We start from the raw sequence: 15,095 nt of genomic DNA, 5'->3' as shown, positions 1-15,095 counted from the left end.
TTAAGAATCAGAGAGATTGGGCCAGGCGCTGTGGCTCATGCCAGTAATCCTAGCACTTTAGGAGTCCAAAGTGGGTGGATCATCTCAGGTCTGGAGTTCAAGATCATCAGCCTGGCCCTCATGGTGAAACCCCATCTTAGAAAAAAAAAAAAATCTTCCGGGCGCGGTTGCTCACGCCTATAATTCCACGTACTCAGGAGGCTGAGGCAGGGGAATTCCTTGAACCCAGGAGGTGGAGGTTGTGGTGAGCCGAGATCCCGCCATTGCACTCCAGTCTGGGTAACAAGAGTGAAGCTACTTCTCAAAAAAAAAAAAAAAAAAAAAAAAAATCAGAGAGATCAGTGTCTACAATTGTAAAAACGAGGTGCTGGATAAATCCCCCCTGACCCGCCTTTTTATGAGATACAGTTTCCCTCCTGTCACCCAGGCTGGAGTGCAATGGTGCGATCTTGGCTCATTGCAACCTCTGCCTCCTTGGTTCAAGTGATTCTCCTGCCTCAGCCTCCCAAGTAGCTGGTTTTACAGGTGTCCACCACCGTGCCCAGCTAATTTTCTTTTTTTTTAACTTTAAATTCAAATTTGTTTATTTGATTTTTAAAAACAAAAAAAATATGGAATGCTTCATGAATTTGCATGTCATCCTTGTGCAGGGGCCATGCTAATCTTCTCCGTATCTTTCCAATCTTAGTGTATGTGCTGCTGAAGCGAGCACATGCCCAGGTAATTTTTATTTTATTTTATTTTATTTACAAAGAATGGGTTTCACTATGTTGGTCAGGCTAGTCTTGAAACTCTGGCCTCATGATCCGCCCACCTCAGCCTTCCAAAGTGCCAGGATTACAAGTGGGGGCCACCGTGTCCAACTTATTTTGTTGTTGTTGTTGTTGTTGTTGTTTTAAAGACAAGGTTTCACCATGTTGGTCAGGCTGGTCTTGAACTCCCGACCTAAGGTGATCCACCTGCCTTGACCTCCAAAGAGCTTAGATTACAGGCGTGAGTCACTAGGCCTGGCCAATTTTTGTATTTTTATTAGAGACTAGGTTTCACCACATTGGCCGGCTGGTCTTGAACTCCTGACCTCAGGTGATCCACCCACCTGTGCCTCACAAAGTGCTGGGATTATAGGCAAGAGCCTCCATGCCCAGCCCTGTAAATCTTTTAATCTAAAAACCGTCTCAAAAATTAAGATTATGTCCTGGCGCAGTGGGTCATGCCTGTAATCCCAACACTTTGGGAGGCAGACACAGATGGATCACGAGGTCAGCAGTTCTAGGGCAGCCTGACCAACATGGTGAAAGCCTGTCTCTCCTAAAATACAAAAATTAGCCAGATATGGTGGTGTGCATCTGTAATCCCAGCTACTCAGGAGGGTGAGGCAGGAGGATCACTTGAACCTGGATGGCGAAGGCTGCAGTGAGCCGAGATCGTGCCACTGCACTCCAGCCTGGGTGACAGGGCAAGAGTCTGTCTCAAGAAAAAGAAGCTTATATTTGTTTATTTTTTTTTACAGAAAAGATCTTGCTCTGTCCATCAGGCTGGAGTGCAGTGGTGCAATCGTAGCTTACTGCAGCCTCCCACTTCTAGGTCTTAAGCAATCCTCCCACCTCAGCTTCCTGAGTAGCTAGGACTACAGGTGCACAGCACCATACCCAGCTAAATTTTTGTTGAGATGGGATCTTGTTCTGTCACCCTGGCTGGTTTCAAACTCCTAGCCTCAAATGATCTTCCTTTCTCAGTCTCCCAAAATGCTGCAATTTCAGGGGTGAGCCACTGTGCCCAGTCTAAACATTATTATTTAATTATTTATTTTTTTATGTATTTTTGAGACAGAGTTTTGTTCTTGTTGCATAGGCTGCAGTACAGTTTCAGGATCTTGGCTCACTGCAACCTCTGCCTCCCAGTTTAAAGTGATCCTCTTCCCTCAGCCTCCTGAGTAGCTGAGATTACAGGTCCTCGCCACCATGCTCAACTAATTTTTGGTATTTTTAGAAGAGATAGGGATTCATCATGTTGGCCAGGCTGCTTCTGAACTGCTGACCTCAGGTGTTACACCCACCTCAGTTTCCCAAAGTGCATATATTATGGGCGTGAGCCCTCACACCCAGCCTTAACTTTATTTTTTAATTAATTTATTTTTTTAAAGACTAGGTTTCACCGTGTTGGTCAGGCTGGTCTTGAACCCACAACCTCAGGTGATCCGCCCCCTTTGGTCTCCAAAGTGCTTGGATTACGGGCATGAGCTACCATGCCTGGCCAACTGTATTTTTAAAAATCAGAGAGATTGGGCCGGGCACTGTGGCTCACGCCAGTAATCGTAGCACTTTGGGAGGCTGAAGTGGGTGGATCACCTGAGGTCACTAGTTAAAGATCAGCCTGGCCGTCATGGTGAAACCACAACTTATTAAAAAAAAAAGAAAATCTGCCAGGCGCGGTGGCTCACGCCTGTAATACCCGCAGTTTGGGAGGGTGAGGCGGGTGGATCACGAGGTCAAGAGATTGAGACCATCCTGGTCAACAAGGTGAAAGCCCGTCTCTACTAAAAATACAAAAAAGTAGCTGGGCATGGTGGCGCGTGCCTGTAATCCCAGGTACTCCAGAGGCTGAGGCAGGAGAATTGCCTGAACCCAGGAGGCGGAGGTTGCGGTGAGCCGAGATCGTGCCATTGCACTCCAGCCTAGGTTACAATAGCGAAACTCCGTTTCAAAAAAAAAAAAAAAAAATCTTCTGAGCGCGGTGGCTGATGCCTGTAATTCCAGCTACACTGCAGGCTGAGGTAACAGAATTGCTTGAACCCAGGAGGCGGAGGTTGCGGTGAGCCAAGATCGCGCCATTGCACTCCAGCCTGGGTTACAATAGCGAAACTCTGTTTCAAAAAAAAAAAAAAAAAAAAAAATCTTCGGGTGCGGTGGCTCACGCCTGTGATCCCAGCACTTTTGCAGGCTAAGGCGGGTGGATCACGAGGTCAAGAGATCGAGGACATCCTGGTCAAAATGGTGAAACCTTGTCTCTACTAAAAATAGAAAAAAGTAGCTGGGCATGGTGGTGCGTGCCTGTAATCCCAGGAACTCAGGAGGCTGAGGCAGGAGAATTGCCTGAACCTGTGAGGCGGAGGTTGCGGTGAGCCGAGATCTCGCCATTGCACTCCAGCCTGGATAACAAGAGCAAAATTCTGTCTCAAAAAAAAAAAAAAAATCCTCCGGGCACGGTGGCTCATGCCTGTAATTCAAGCTACTCGGGAGGCCGAGGCAGGAGAACTGCTTGAACCCAGGAGGCGGAGGTTGCAGTGAGCCGAGATTGTGCCATTGCACTCCAGCCTGGGTAACAAGAGCGAAACTCCTTCTTAAAAAAAAAAAAAAAAAAAAAATCAGAGAGTTCAGTGTCCACACTTTTAAAAATGAGGTGCTAGATAAATCCCCCCTGACCCACCTGTCTATGAGATAGAGTTTCCCTCTTGTCACCCAGCTGGAGTGCAATGGTGCGATCTTGGTTCATTGCAACCTCTGACTCCTTGGTTCAAGCGATTCTCCTGCCTCAGCCTCCCAGGTAGCTGGGTTTACAGGTGTCCACCACCGTGCCCGGCTAATTTTCTTTTTTTTTTAACTTTAAATTTAAATTTATTTTTATTTGATTTTTAAAAACAAAAAAAAATATGGAACGCCTTATGAATTTGCATGTCATACTTGCGCAGGGGCCATGCTAATAATCTCTGTGTCATTCCAAGCTTAGTGTATGTGCTGCCGAAGCGAGCACGTGCCCAGGTAATTTATTAATTTATTTTATTTTATTTTATTTTATTTTATTTTATTTTACAGAGAATGGGTTTCACTATGTTGGTCAGGCTAGTCTCGAACCTCTGGCCTCATGATCCGCACTCCTCAGCCTTCCAAAGTGCTGTCATTACAGGCTTGGGCCACTGTTTCCAACTTAATTTTTGTGTTTCTTTTTTGTTGTTTAAAGATGAGGTTTCGCCGGTTGTGGTGGCTCACGCCTGTAATCCCAGCATTTTGGGAGGCCGAGGAGGGTGGATCATGAGGTCAAGAGATCGACACCATCCTGGTCAACATGGTGAAACCCCATCTCTACTAAAAATACAAAAAATTAGATCCCAGCAACTCAGGAGACTGGGGCAGGAGAATTGCCTGAACCCGGGAGGCGGAGGTTGCGGTGAGCCGAGATCGCGCCATTGCACTGCAGCCTGTGTAACAAGAGCGAAACACCGTGTCAAAAAAAAAAAAAAAAAAAAAAGTCTTCCGGGCGCGGTGGTTCACGCCTGCAATCCCAGCACTTTTGGAGGCTAAGGCGGGTAGACCACGAGGTGAAGAGATCGAGACGATCTTGGTCAATATGGTGAAAGCCCATCACTACTAAAAATACAAACAAATAGCTCGGCATGGTGGCGCGAGCTGATGATAATCCCAGCTACTCAGGAGGGTGAGGCAGGAGAATTGCCTGAACCCAGGAGGCGGAGATTGCGGTGAGCCGAGATCGCGCCATTGCACTCCAGCCTGGGTAACAAGAGCGAAACTCCGTCTCAAAAAAAAAAAAAAAAATTAGCTGGCCATGGTGGTGCATGCCTGTGGTTCCAGCTACTCAGGCAGCCAAGGCAGGAGAATTCGTTGAACCTGGGAGGCGAGGGTTGCAATGAGCTGATATTGCACCACTGCACTCCAGCCTGGGAGACAGAGTAAGACTCTGTCTCAAAGAAAAAAAAAAAAAAAAGGCCGAGCATGGTGGCTCACGCCTGTAATCCCAGCACTTTGGGAGGCTGAGGCGGGTGTATCACGAGGTCAAGAGATCGAGACCATCCTGGTCAACGTGGTGAAACCCGTCTCTACTAAAAATACAAAAAATTAGCTGGGCATGGTGGCGCGTGCCTGGAACCCCAGCTACTCAGGAGGCTGAGGCAGGAGAATTGCCTGAACCAGGGAGGTGGGGGTTGCAATGAGCTGAGATTGCACCACTGCACTCCAGCCTGGAAGACAGAGTAAGACTCTGTCTAAAAAAAAAAAAAAAAATTGGCTGGCGATGGTGGTGCATGCCTGTGTTTCCAGCTACTCCAGAGGCCAAGGCAAGAGAATCACTTTAACCTGGGAGGCGGGGGTTGCTATGAGCTGAGATCGCACCACTGCACTCAAGCCTGGGACTCTGTAAGACTCTCTGTCACAAAAAAAAAAAAAAAAAAAAGTCCGGACGTAGTGTGTCACGCCTGTAATCCCAGCACCTTGGGAGGCCGAGGTGGGTGGATCACGAGGTCAAGAGATCGAGACCATCCTGGTCAACGTGGTGAAACCCGTCTCTACTAAAAATACAAAAATTTAGCTGGGCACGGTGGCGCATGCCTGTAATCCCAGCTACTCAGGAGGGTGAGGCAGGAGAATTGCCTGAACCCGGGAGGCGGAGGTTGCGGTGAGCCGAGATCACGCCATTGCACTCCAGCCTGGGTAACAAGAGCTAAACTCTGTCTCAAAAAAAAAAAAAAAAAAAAAAATTAGCTGGCCGTGGTGGTGCATGCCTGTGGTTCCAGCTACTCAGGAGGCCAAGGCAGGAGAATCCCTTGAACCTGGGAGGCGGGGGTTGTAATGAGCTGACATCGCACCACTGCACTCCAGCCTGGGAGACAGAGTAAGACTCTGTCTCAAAAAAAAAAAAAAAAAAAAAAAAAAAGGCCGGGTGTGGTGGCTCTTGCCTGTATTCCCAGCACTTTGGGAGGCCGAGGCGGGTGGATCACGAGGTCAAGAGGTTGAGAGGTCGAGACCATCCTGGTCAACATAGTGAAACCCTGTCTCTACTAAAAATACAAAAAATTAGCTGGGCACGGTGGCGCGTGCCTGTAATCCCAGCTATACAGGAGGCTGAGGCAGGAGAATTGCCTGAACTCGGGAGGTGGAGGTTGCGGTGAGCCGAAATCGCGCCATTGCACTCCAGCCTGGGTAACAAGAGTGAAACTCCATCTCAAAAAAAAAAAAAAAAAAAAAGGCCGGGTATGGTGGCTCATGCCTGTAATCCCAACCCTTTGGGAGGCCAAGGTGGGTGGATCACCTGAGGTCAGGTGTTCAAGACCAGCCTGTCCATGATGGTGTAACCCCATCTTTAAAAAAAAAAAAAAACAAAGTTAAAAAAAAAAGCAGCAAGCCACTGGCCCAGCATATTAAAAATAATCTGTTACCTCGAATCCTCAAAGTCCTGCATGAAGGTTCATGAGATTCTCATTTTACTGAATGAGGAAATGGGGGCTCAGGGGTCAGGTTGTTGCTAAACGTTGAGCCTGCAGTGAGCTGTTTTGTTTTGTTTTTTGAGAAGGAGCCTCGCTCTGTCACCCAGGCTGAAGTGCAGTGACACAATCTCAGCTCACTGCACCCTCCCCCTCTGAGTTTCAACCAATTCTCCTGCCTCAGCCTCCTGAGTAGCTGGGATTACAGGCATGCACCACCACGCACAGCTAACTTTTGTATTTTTAGTAGAGATGGGATTTCACCATGTTGGCCAGGGTGATTTTGAACTCTTTTTTTTTTTTTTTGGAGACGGAGTTTCGCTCTTGTTACCCAGGCTGGAGTGCAATGGCGCGATCTCGGCTCACCGCAACCTCTGCCTCCTGGGTTCAGGCAATTCTCCTGCCTCAGCCTCCTGAGTAGCTGGGATTACAGGCACACGCCACCGTGCCCAGCTAATTTTTTGTATTTTTAGTAGAGACGGGGTTTCACCATGTTGACCGGGATGGTCTTGATCTCTTGACCTCGTGATCCACCCACCTCGGCCTCCCAAAGTGCTGGGATTACAGGTGTGAGCCACCGCGCCCGGCCTGATTTTGAACTCTTTTATTGATTTATTATTTATTTATTTATAATAGACATGGGGTTTCACCTTGTTGGTCAGGGTGGTTTCGAACTCCTGACCTCAGGTGATCCACCCACCTCAGCTTCCCAAACTGCTGGGATTTCAGGCATGAGCTACCATGCCAGGCCAGATCTTGAACTCTTGACCTCAAATGATCTTCCTGTGTTGGCCTCCCAAAGTGCTGGAATTACAGGGTGAGCCACCGCACCCGGCCATGCAGTGAGCTTTGATCACGCCACTACTCCAGCCTGGGGGGACCGAGTGAACCGGGCCAGACTTCACACTCAGCTGCTGGTTTTTGGTTTGACATCCTACGTTCCCTCCTCTTTAGGGTGTGCCATGTGATTGACAGAGAGGAGGACATGAACATGGGACTCTAGCCGGGCACGGTGGCTCATGCCTGTAATCCCAGCACTTTGTGAGGCCGAGGCGGGCTAATCATGAGGTGAAACCTGGTCTCTACTAAAAATACAAAAAATTAGCTGGGCGCAGTGGCGCACACCTGTAATCCCAGCTACTCGGGAGGCTGAGTCATGAGAATCGCTTGAACCCAGAAGGCAGAGGTTGCAGTGAGCCGAGATTGCGCCACTATACTCCAGCCCGTGCAAAACTCAATCTCAAAAAAAAAGGCACTTTGGGGTCTTTCCAGCAACTTTGGGGGTCTTTCCAACCCCCCACCCTCACCCCCTTCCCCAGGCTTACCATCCAGTTGGGTCTGGCTGTGATGCTCCTGGCCGAAGGGCTCGTAGCTGGCCTCAGAGCGTGCCTGCACCTGCACCAGGTAGCTGGCTCCCCGCTTCAGCCCCCGCAGCTCTGCCCGGTTTTCTGATGTCTTCAGGAACCGTACGCTGCTGGGACCCTCGGCACCCTGTCCAGGAGAAGGAGGGGACTGGCTGTCACCCGGGGCCCAAGTTCCTGCTGCTCTTCTTGTCTCCTCCCCTCACCCTGCGCTCACATCACTAGCCTGCCTGGCAGCTGGTGAGGCCTTTGGGAGAACTTACGTGTGCAAGCCATGTGCTGTGCATTCATAATATCTTTTTTTTTTTTCAAAGACAAGGTCCCACTCTGTCACTCAGGCTGGAGTGCAGTGACCCAAACACAACTCACTGCAGCCTCAACCTCCTGGGCTCAAGTGATACTCCCACCTCAGCCTCCCAAGTAGCTGGGACCACAGGCACATGCCACCGTGCCTGGCTAATTTTTTTTGGTACAGAGTCTCACTCTGTTGCCCAGGCTGGAGTGCAATGGTGCAATCCAGGCTCACTGAAACCTCTGCCTCTTTTGTTCAAGTGATTCTCCTGCCTCAGCTTCCTAAGTAGCTGGGATTACAGGGACCCACCAGTGTGCCTGGCTAATTTTGGTATTTTTTGCAGAGATGAAGTTTCACCATGTTGGCGAGGCTGGTCTCGAACTCCTGACCCCAGGCATTCTACCTGCCTCGGCCTCCCAAAGTGCTGGGATTACAGGTGTGAGCCACTGTGCCCAGTCTAATTTTTTTTTTTTTTTCATTTTAAATTTTTTATAGACATGAGGTTTCACCATGTTACCCAGACTGGCCTCAAACTCCTAGGCTCAAGCAGTCCGCCCGTCTCGGCCTCCCAAAGTGCTGGGTGTTACAGGCATGGCCACCACACATTACCTGAGCCACTGTGCTGGCCACGTGTGCCTGGTACTGTTACAGTAACTATTATATAGATGAGGCAGCTGAGGCTCAGACAGGCCAAAGGGCTTACCCAAGGCAACCCAGAGAATCCATGGCAGAGCTGGAATTCAAATGCCTGCCAGGTGTCTGCAACACAGATATCCCAGCCAGGAGAGCACAACCCACTGCCCACCCACTCCCAGGGGCACCGGTTGGCCTCACCTTCTCATGATACTTGACCTTGTCATCCAGCAGAGCTCCACTGGGTGCCCGGGGAACAGCCCACGCCAAGCTCAAGCTGCTGGGTGAGGACTGCATCACCCGGATGTCGGATACTGCAGGGGGTACTGTGAGAGGCAGAGACACGGAACCCTTATGCATGCACGTCTGTCCTTTATCTTTTTAAATTTTTGTTTTCTTTTTTTTCGAGACAGAGTCTTGCTCTGCCACCCAGGCTGGAATGCAGTGGCACAATCTTGGCTCACTGCAACCTCCACCTCCCAGGTTCAAGCAGTTCTTCTGCTTCAGCCTCCCAAGTGGATTACAGGCACCCACCACTACACCTGGCTAATTTTTTTATTTTTAGTAGAGATAGGGTTTCACCATGTTGGCTAGGTTGGTCTTGAACTCCTGACCTCAGGTGATCCACCCGCCTTGGCCTCCCAAAGTGCTGGGATTAAAGTGTGAGCCACTACGCCCAGCCCTAAATTTTTTATTTTTAGTAGAGACGGGTTTCACCATGTTGGCCAGGCTGGTCTTGAACTGCTGACCTCCTGATCAGCCTGGCCACGTCCCTTATCTTTTCCAGCACTTTCTCTACTGGATATGCTTGTCTGTTTTCCCCCGGCTGTTTCAAGAATTCCTTCTGATTCTCTCTGCCCCCAGTCCCATTTGCAGAACTCTCCCGCCCACCTTTCCGTCCTCCTTACCCTCTCTTTCTTATTCGTTTATTTTGAGAGAGGGTCTGACTCTGCACCCAGGCTGGAGTGCAGTGGTGTGATCATAGCTCACTGCAGCCTCCAACTCCCAGGACTCAAGTGATCCTCTCACCTCAGCCTCTTGAGCAGCTGGGACCACAGGTATGGACTGCCTCACCTGGGTGATATTTTTATTTTTTGTAGAGACAAGATTTTCCTATGTTGCCCAGCTGGTCTTGAACTCCAGGGTTCAAGTGATCCACCTGTCTCAGCCTCCAAAAGTGCCGAGATTACAGGAGTGAGTCACTGTGCCCACCCCTTGCCCCCAAAGCCTTGACCACTCACATTTCCTGGGAACCCCACTTCATGGCCCCTGCCTCTCCCCTTCAGGCTCTCAGTGACATCCCTCCCACTGGACCACCAGCTGCCCCAGCCCCTAAGTCTCACCCTCTCGGTCCGTGGTGACATTGACAGGCTCAAATGGGATGGGCCCCGTGGCTAAGGAGGACACCCCGTTCAACGCAGTGACCTCAAAGGCATAGGTGAAGTCAGGACGCAGGCCTCGAACCATCACCCAGGGCTCCACCAGGTCCCAGGGACCGGGATCGAAGGTCAGGTCTCCCCCGCAGGGCGCGCATTCCGAGTGCAGGGAGGAGCCGTTCAGGTGGGAAACCACACTCTGTGGAGCTGAGGGAGGGGCTGCAGGAGATGGGGGGTGGGGGAGGTGGTCAGGCAGAGGCCGACCTACTCCACAGCGGTGGGGAGAGGGCAGTGGAGGGGCCAGCAGCCATGCTGCCCTCTTGCCTTGGAGACAGTGGGCTTCACCTTGGAGTTAGGGAGCAGCATGCCAGAGGCAAAGGGAGGAAGTCCAGGGAGGGTGGGGGCCATGTCGGGGTCCGCCTCAAGGGTCTCTGATCCCTCCCCAATGAACTGCACCTGGGTGCTGGTCACTTACTGGTGCAGGGCACACCCCAGGGGTCTGTGCATGCCCGGAAGTACCCAATGCGGCACTGGCAGACAGCTGATCCGATAGTGTTAGAATGGCTGTTGGCTGGGCATGGCTGGCAGGACCCTTCTCCAGACAGGGGCTTGAAGGTGCCCTGGGCACAGGCTTAGAGAGTGAGAGAGAAAAAAAGCATTCATCAACGGTATGCACAAAAACATCCATCTGCACAGTGGGCCTGGTGGCACAAGCCTGTAATGCCAGTGCTTTGGGAGGCTGAGTCTGGAGGATCGCTTGAGCCAAGGGGTTCAAGACCAGCCTGGGCAAGGGTCAGGTGCAGTGGCTCACACCTGTAATCTCAGCACTTTGGGAGGCCAAGGTGGGTGGATCACGAGGTCAGGAGATCGAGACCATCCTGGCTAACACAGTGAAACCCCGTCTCTACTAATACAAAAAATTAGCTGGTGTGGTGGTGGGCGCTGGTAGTATCAGCTACTTGGGAGACTGAGACAGGAAAATTGTTTGAACTGGGAAGCAGAATTACAGTGAGCAGAGATGGCGCCACTGCACTTCAGCCTGGGCAACAGAGTGAGATCCCATTTCTTAAAAAAAAAAAAAAAAAAAAGACTAATCTTGGTGACAGAGTGAGACCACAGCTCTTAAAAAAAAAAAAAATCCAGCTGCTTTTAAGGCTGATGAAGTGCTAAGGTGGGAAAACAGAAGAAAGATCTCAAAACCTCACCTCTTAAGAGGAGAAAGGAGACTCTTTCCCCAGAGAAGCGGTCCTAACCTTTTTTGACCCTGATCTTGGCAGTCTGGTGAAGCCCACAGAAAGACCTCTACTCCAAATTATGACTTCAAACACACACCACAAAATACATAGCAATACCAGGGAAACCAATTAAGCTGAAATGCAATGACTGAAACATGAAGAAAAAAGTGTGGGCTACAACATTTGTGTTTCTTTATTAAGATGTAGCAGCAGGTCTTCTAACCTCTGTAGTACTGAAGTCATCATGAGCAAAAACAATGTTTTGAGATTCTCGAGGCACTTGGAATGGGCTGTAAATACCTGTGATTTTTTTTTTCCTAAGGAGGAGGCTGAGGTGGGCAGATCACTTGAGGTCAGGAGTTCAAGATCTACCTGGCCAACATGGTGAAACCCCATCTCTACTAAAAATACAAAATTAGCTGGGCATGGTAATGCACTCCTGTAATCCCAGCTATTCGGGAGGTTGAGGCAGGAGAATCACTTGAACCTGGGAGGCGGAGGCTGCAGTGAGCTGAGATTGTGCCACTCACTGCACGCTAGCCTGGGCGACAGAGCAAGACTCTGTCTCAAAAAAAAAAAAAATCATTTTTTTTCTTCCACCAAAGCTCACAGATTCCCTAGAAAACCAGAGGGTAAGAAGCCCTTGTCTAGAGGGAAGGCTACATGAGTATTCAGTATCAGCAAATTAGAGGAGACTCACAATGAACAAGTGGGGAGAACTTGATGGCTTTGTCTGGACACCAACAAGGTCCCCTCACAGGACAGTCCTGCAGCCCAGGCCAGCCTCCCATGGTCGGCAAGCAGGGAAGTTGGCCAGGCTTCCAGAGAAGTCTGGAAATGAGAAAGAGCCCAGAAAACAGATCCACCCTCCAGTAACCTCAGGAGAGGGAAGAGCATTTAAAATGGAAACTTGGCCGGGTGTCGGCTCATGCCTGTAATCCCACTTTGGGAGGCTGAGTGGGGCAGATCCCGAGGTCAGGAGTTCGAGACTACCCTGCTTAACATGGTGAATCCAGTCTCTATTAAAAATACAAAATTAGCTGTGCGTGGTGGTGTGTACCTGTAATCCCAGCTACTCCGGAGGCTGAGGCAGGGGAATCGCTTGAACCTGGTTGCAGTGAGCCAAGATCGCTCCACTGTACTCCAGCCTAGGTGACAGAGGGAGGCTCCATCTCAAAAACTAAATAAATAAAATGGAAACTTAAGAAATGGGTCTGGGCTAGGCATGGTGGCTTATGCCTGTAATCTACCACTTTAGGAGGCCGAGGCTGGTGGATCACAAGGTCAGGGGTTTGAGACCAGCCTGGCCAACATGGTGAAACCTTGTCTCTACTAAAAATACAAAATTAGCCGGGCATGGTGTGGGCGCCTGTAATCTCAGCTGCTCGGGAGGCTGAGGCAGGAGAATTGCTTGAACCCGGGAGGCGGAGGGTGCAGTGAGCCTAGACTATGCCATTGAATTTCAGCCTGGGCGACAGAGCAAGACACGGTCTCCAAAAACAAACAAACAAACAAACAAACGTGGGTCCAAGAGTGGAGTTCATGGCATTTGTTCAGGACTCTCCCCTGCCCTGGATGAGCAGCATTCTCAGGAGAAGCTCCAGCTCTCACCTCGGCACTTGGTGTTCCCCTCAGCGGCCTCGAACCCTGGAGCACAGCTGCAGCCCGTGACCGGCTGCTCGGCCCACTGGCCATCCTCACGGCAGTAGAGGCTGGGACTGGGGCCAGGGGCAGGGACGGCGTCCACCACGCAGCTCCCGGCCACGGGCACAACCAGCTCCCGAGGCACAGTCTCCGGGAAGCGGGTCAGGTTCACAGTCAGCTGGGCACACTTCTTGTAGAAGAGGTGCAGTGACAGCAGGGCCATGCAGGCGCCCTGGTCCTGGAAGGCCAGGTAGAAGCCGGCCTTGCTGAGCTGTCCCAGGTGCAGCATCTTCACATTCACCTTCCCGGTGGCCTCGGCCCCAGGGCGCTTCTGGGTGAGATGCTCGGTGGCCACCGTGTCCACCTGCCAGGGTGGGGGAGACACACCGCTGCTGTCCCACTCCCTGAGGACCCAGCAGACTGTCATGTGCTTCCCAGCTCACCCTCCCTGACCTCCTCCATTCCTGTTCCAGAACCTTCCCCCACCTTCCCCAGGACACACTTTCTGCAGGCCCCTACACTGTCCATTCATCCTTGCAAAGCTCCTGCAATGTGCCCAACCTCCAGCCTGCCCCCTGCCCTTTTCAGTCACTTGTTCTACAAACATTTACTGACACTGACGCCATGCCAGGCTTTGATCTCAGAGTCAAGGAGACAGAAATAAATGAATCCTAGGGAAGTTATAAAGTATCCCGAGGCCGGGCTTGTTGCCTCAGGCCTGTAACCCTAGCACTTTGGGAGGCCAAGGCAGGAGAATCGCTTGAGCCCAGGAGTTCGATACCAGCCTGGGCAACATAGCAAGACCCCATTTTAAAAATATAGATATAAAATAAAATAAACAGGCGGGGCACGGTGGCTCACACCTGTAATCCCAGCACTTTGGGAGGCCAAGGTGGGTGGATCACCTGAGGTCAGGAGTTCAAGACCAATCTGGCCAAGATAGTGAAACCCCATCTCTACTAAAAATACAAAAAAAAATTAGTGGGGCATGGTGGTGTGCACCTGTAATCTCAGTGGGGCTGGGGCAGAGAACTGCTTGAAAGAGGAAGGGAGGTGGAGGTTGCAGTGAGCCAAGATTGAGACACTGCACTCCAGCCTGGGTAACAGAGTGAGACTCCGTCTCAAAAATTTAAAAAATTAAAACAAAAGTTAATAAAGCGAAATGAGTGCCGAGACAGACAGGTGGGCAGAGCTCTGCAGGACCGCAGGGAAGAATCTGCCAAGGCGGCACAGGCAAGATCTCGGAGCTGGAATCTGGAAGACAAGTAGGGCTGTGAGAGGCAGAGAGAAGGCCCCTAGGTGGAGGCTGCTGCAAAGTCCGGAGCTGGAAACCAGCCAGGGGCAGTCAGGGAATGGAGCAGCTCAGCATGGCTGGAGCGTGGTGGGGTAGGGTGGCCGAGGTGACTGGAGGCATCAGGCCTGGGTCTCCCTGGGGGCCTGGCCAAGCAGCCCCTGGATATTCTGCTGCTCCACCCAGAAGACCACCTGCTTCCCTCCCCATAGCTCAGCCTTCTGCTTCCAGCCCCCAGTGCCCTGACCAGAGGCCTGGGAACCGCATCGGCTACCCTCTAGGCCATGGGCCTGCTCACTAGGAATCCCGCCTTGGCTGTTGCTGAGCCCCTGGGGTGCCCTGGTACCTTGATGTAGGGGTTCTCCATCCAGGCGGGCGTGAGGGCCATGGCCGCGTCCGCATCGCTCTCATAGTAGAAGACGGTGAAAGTCTCTTTACAGGAGTGCCCGGCCCGAGGCAGGGACAGACACTCCAGCATGGTGAAGCTCAGTGTGGTGTACACGTGGACGGCGCCCCGACGGGGGACCCAGCCCATGCGGAGCCAGTGGGCCTGGCCCGGGGGGGCGCTGCACATCACACACCTCGTAGGTGCGCACGCTGTGCTGCTCCTCATCCAGGCCGCTCAGCTCCTCCCACTGCAGAGAAGGGGGTCAGGTCGGGGCCGCCAGGGAGAAGGCTGCATGGGGTGAACCCCACAAAGTGAGAGAGACTCAGGAAGGGGCCGCTGGTACTGTTCGGAGGGCGCCTCTGAGGGCAAGGGCTCAGATGACACTGCTTGGGCCGCTGTCATCTGGGGGACAGGGGTGAGGAGTGGTACACAGAAAACAGGCAGCAAGGGCACCCGCTCCTCCCTTAGTTTCCTCCAGAGCTCCAGCTCCTGGGCCCAGCTCTCACCTGCCCATCCACCTGAAGGAACGTCACCCACTTCAGATCAGCAGTTTCCAATTTTGTATTCAGCAGGGTCTCTGAGACAGAGAGAGAGACAAAGTCAGTGCTCGGGGTGGGGAAGGGAGGTCAGGAACACCAGATCCCTGGAAACTGAGGCAGGTGGA

General features: G+C 51.5%; 1 protein-coding gene and 2 non-coding genes across 3 annotated transcripts in view; all 3 read right to left on the bottom strand.

Annotated features, from left to right (window-relative positions):
* LOC135272751 (ephrin type-B receptor 4-like) overlaps positions 1-15,095 on the bottom strand; it is a 117,514-nt gene that overhangs the window by 63,187 nt on the left and 39,232 nt on the right. The window contains 8 exon segments of the mRNA XM_064371343.1: positions 7,537-7,702; positions 8,699-8,823; positions 9,841-10,092; positions 10,349-10,504; positions 12,720-13,116; positions 14,390-14,605; positions 14,607-14,678; positions 14,938-15,053. Of these exon segments, the coding sequence (XP_064227413.1) occupies positions 7,537-7,702; positions 8,699-8,823; positions 9,841-10,092; positions 10,349-10,504; positions 12,720-13,116; positions 14,390-14,605; positions 14,607-14,678; positions 14,938-15,053 (1,500 nt within the window).
* LOC135272818 (U6 spliceosomal RNA) lies at positions 606-712 on the bottom strand. The gene has a single exon (XR_010340778.1). It is a non-coding gene; the product is annotated as a U6 spliceosomal RNA (small nuclear RNA).
* On the bottom strand, positions 3,644-3,750 carry LOC135272821 (U6 spliceosomal RNA). Its single transcript, XR_010340781.1, has one exon. It is a non-coding gene; the product is annotated as a U6 spliceosomal RNA (small nuclear RNA).

The sequence above is a fragment of the Aotus nancymaae genome, unplaced genomic scaffold (assembly GCF_030222135.1).
Source record: "Aotus nancymaae isolate 86718 unplaced genomic scaffold, 86718_ANA_hifiasm-v0.15.2.pri h1tg000131l, whole genome shotgun sequence".
Lineage (NCBI taxonomy): Eukaryota > Metazoa > Chordata > Mammalia > Primates > Aotidae > Aotus > Aotus nancymaae.
The sequence above is the reverse complement of the archived record's forward strand: the minus strand, read 5'-3'. Positions and strand labels throughout refer to the sequence as shown.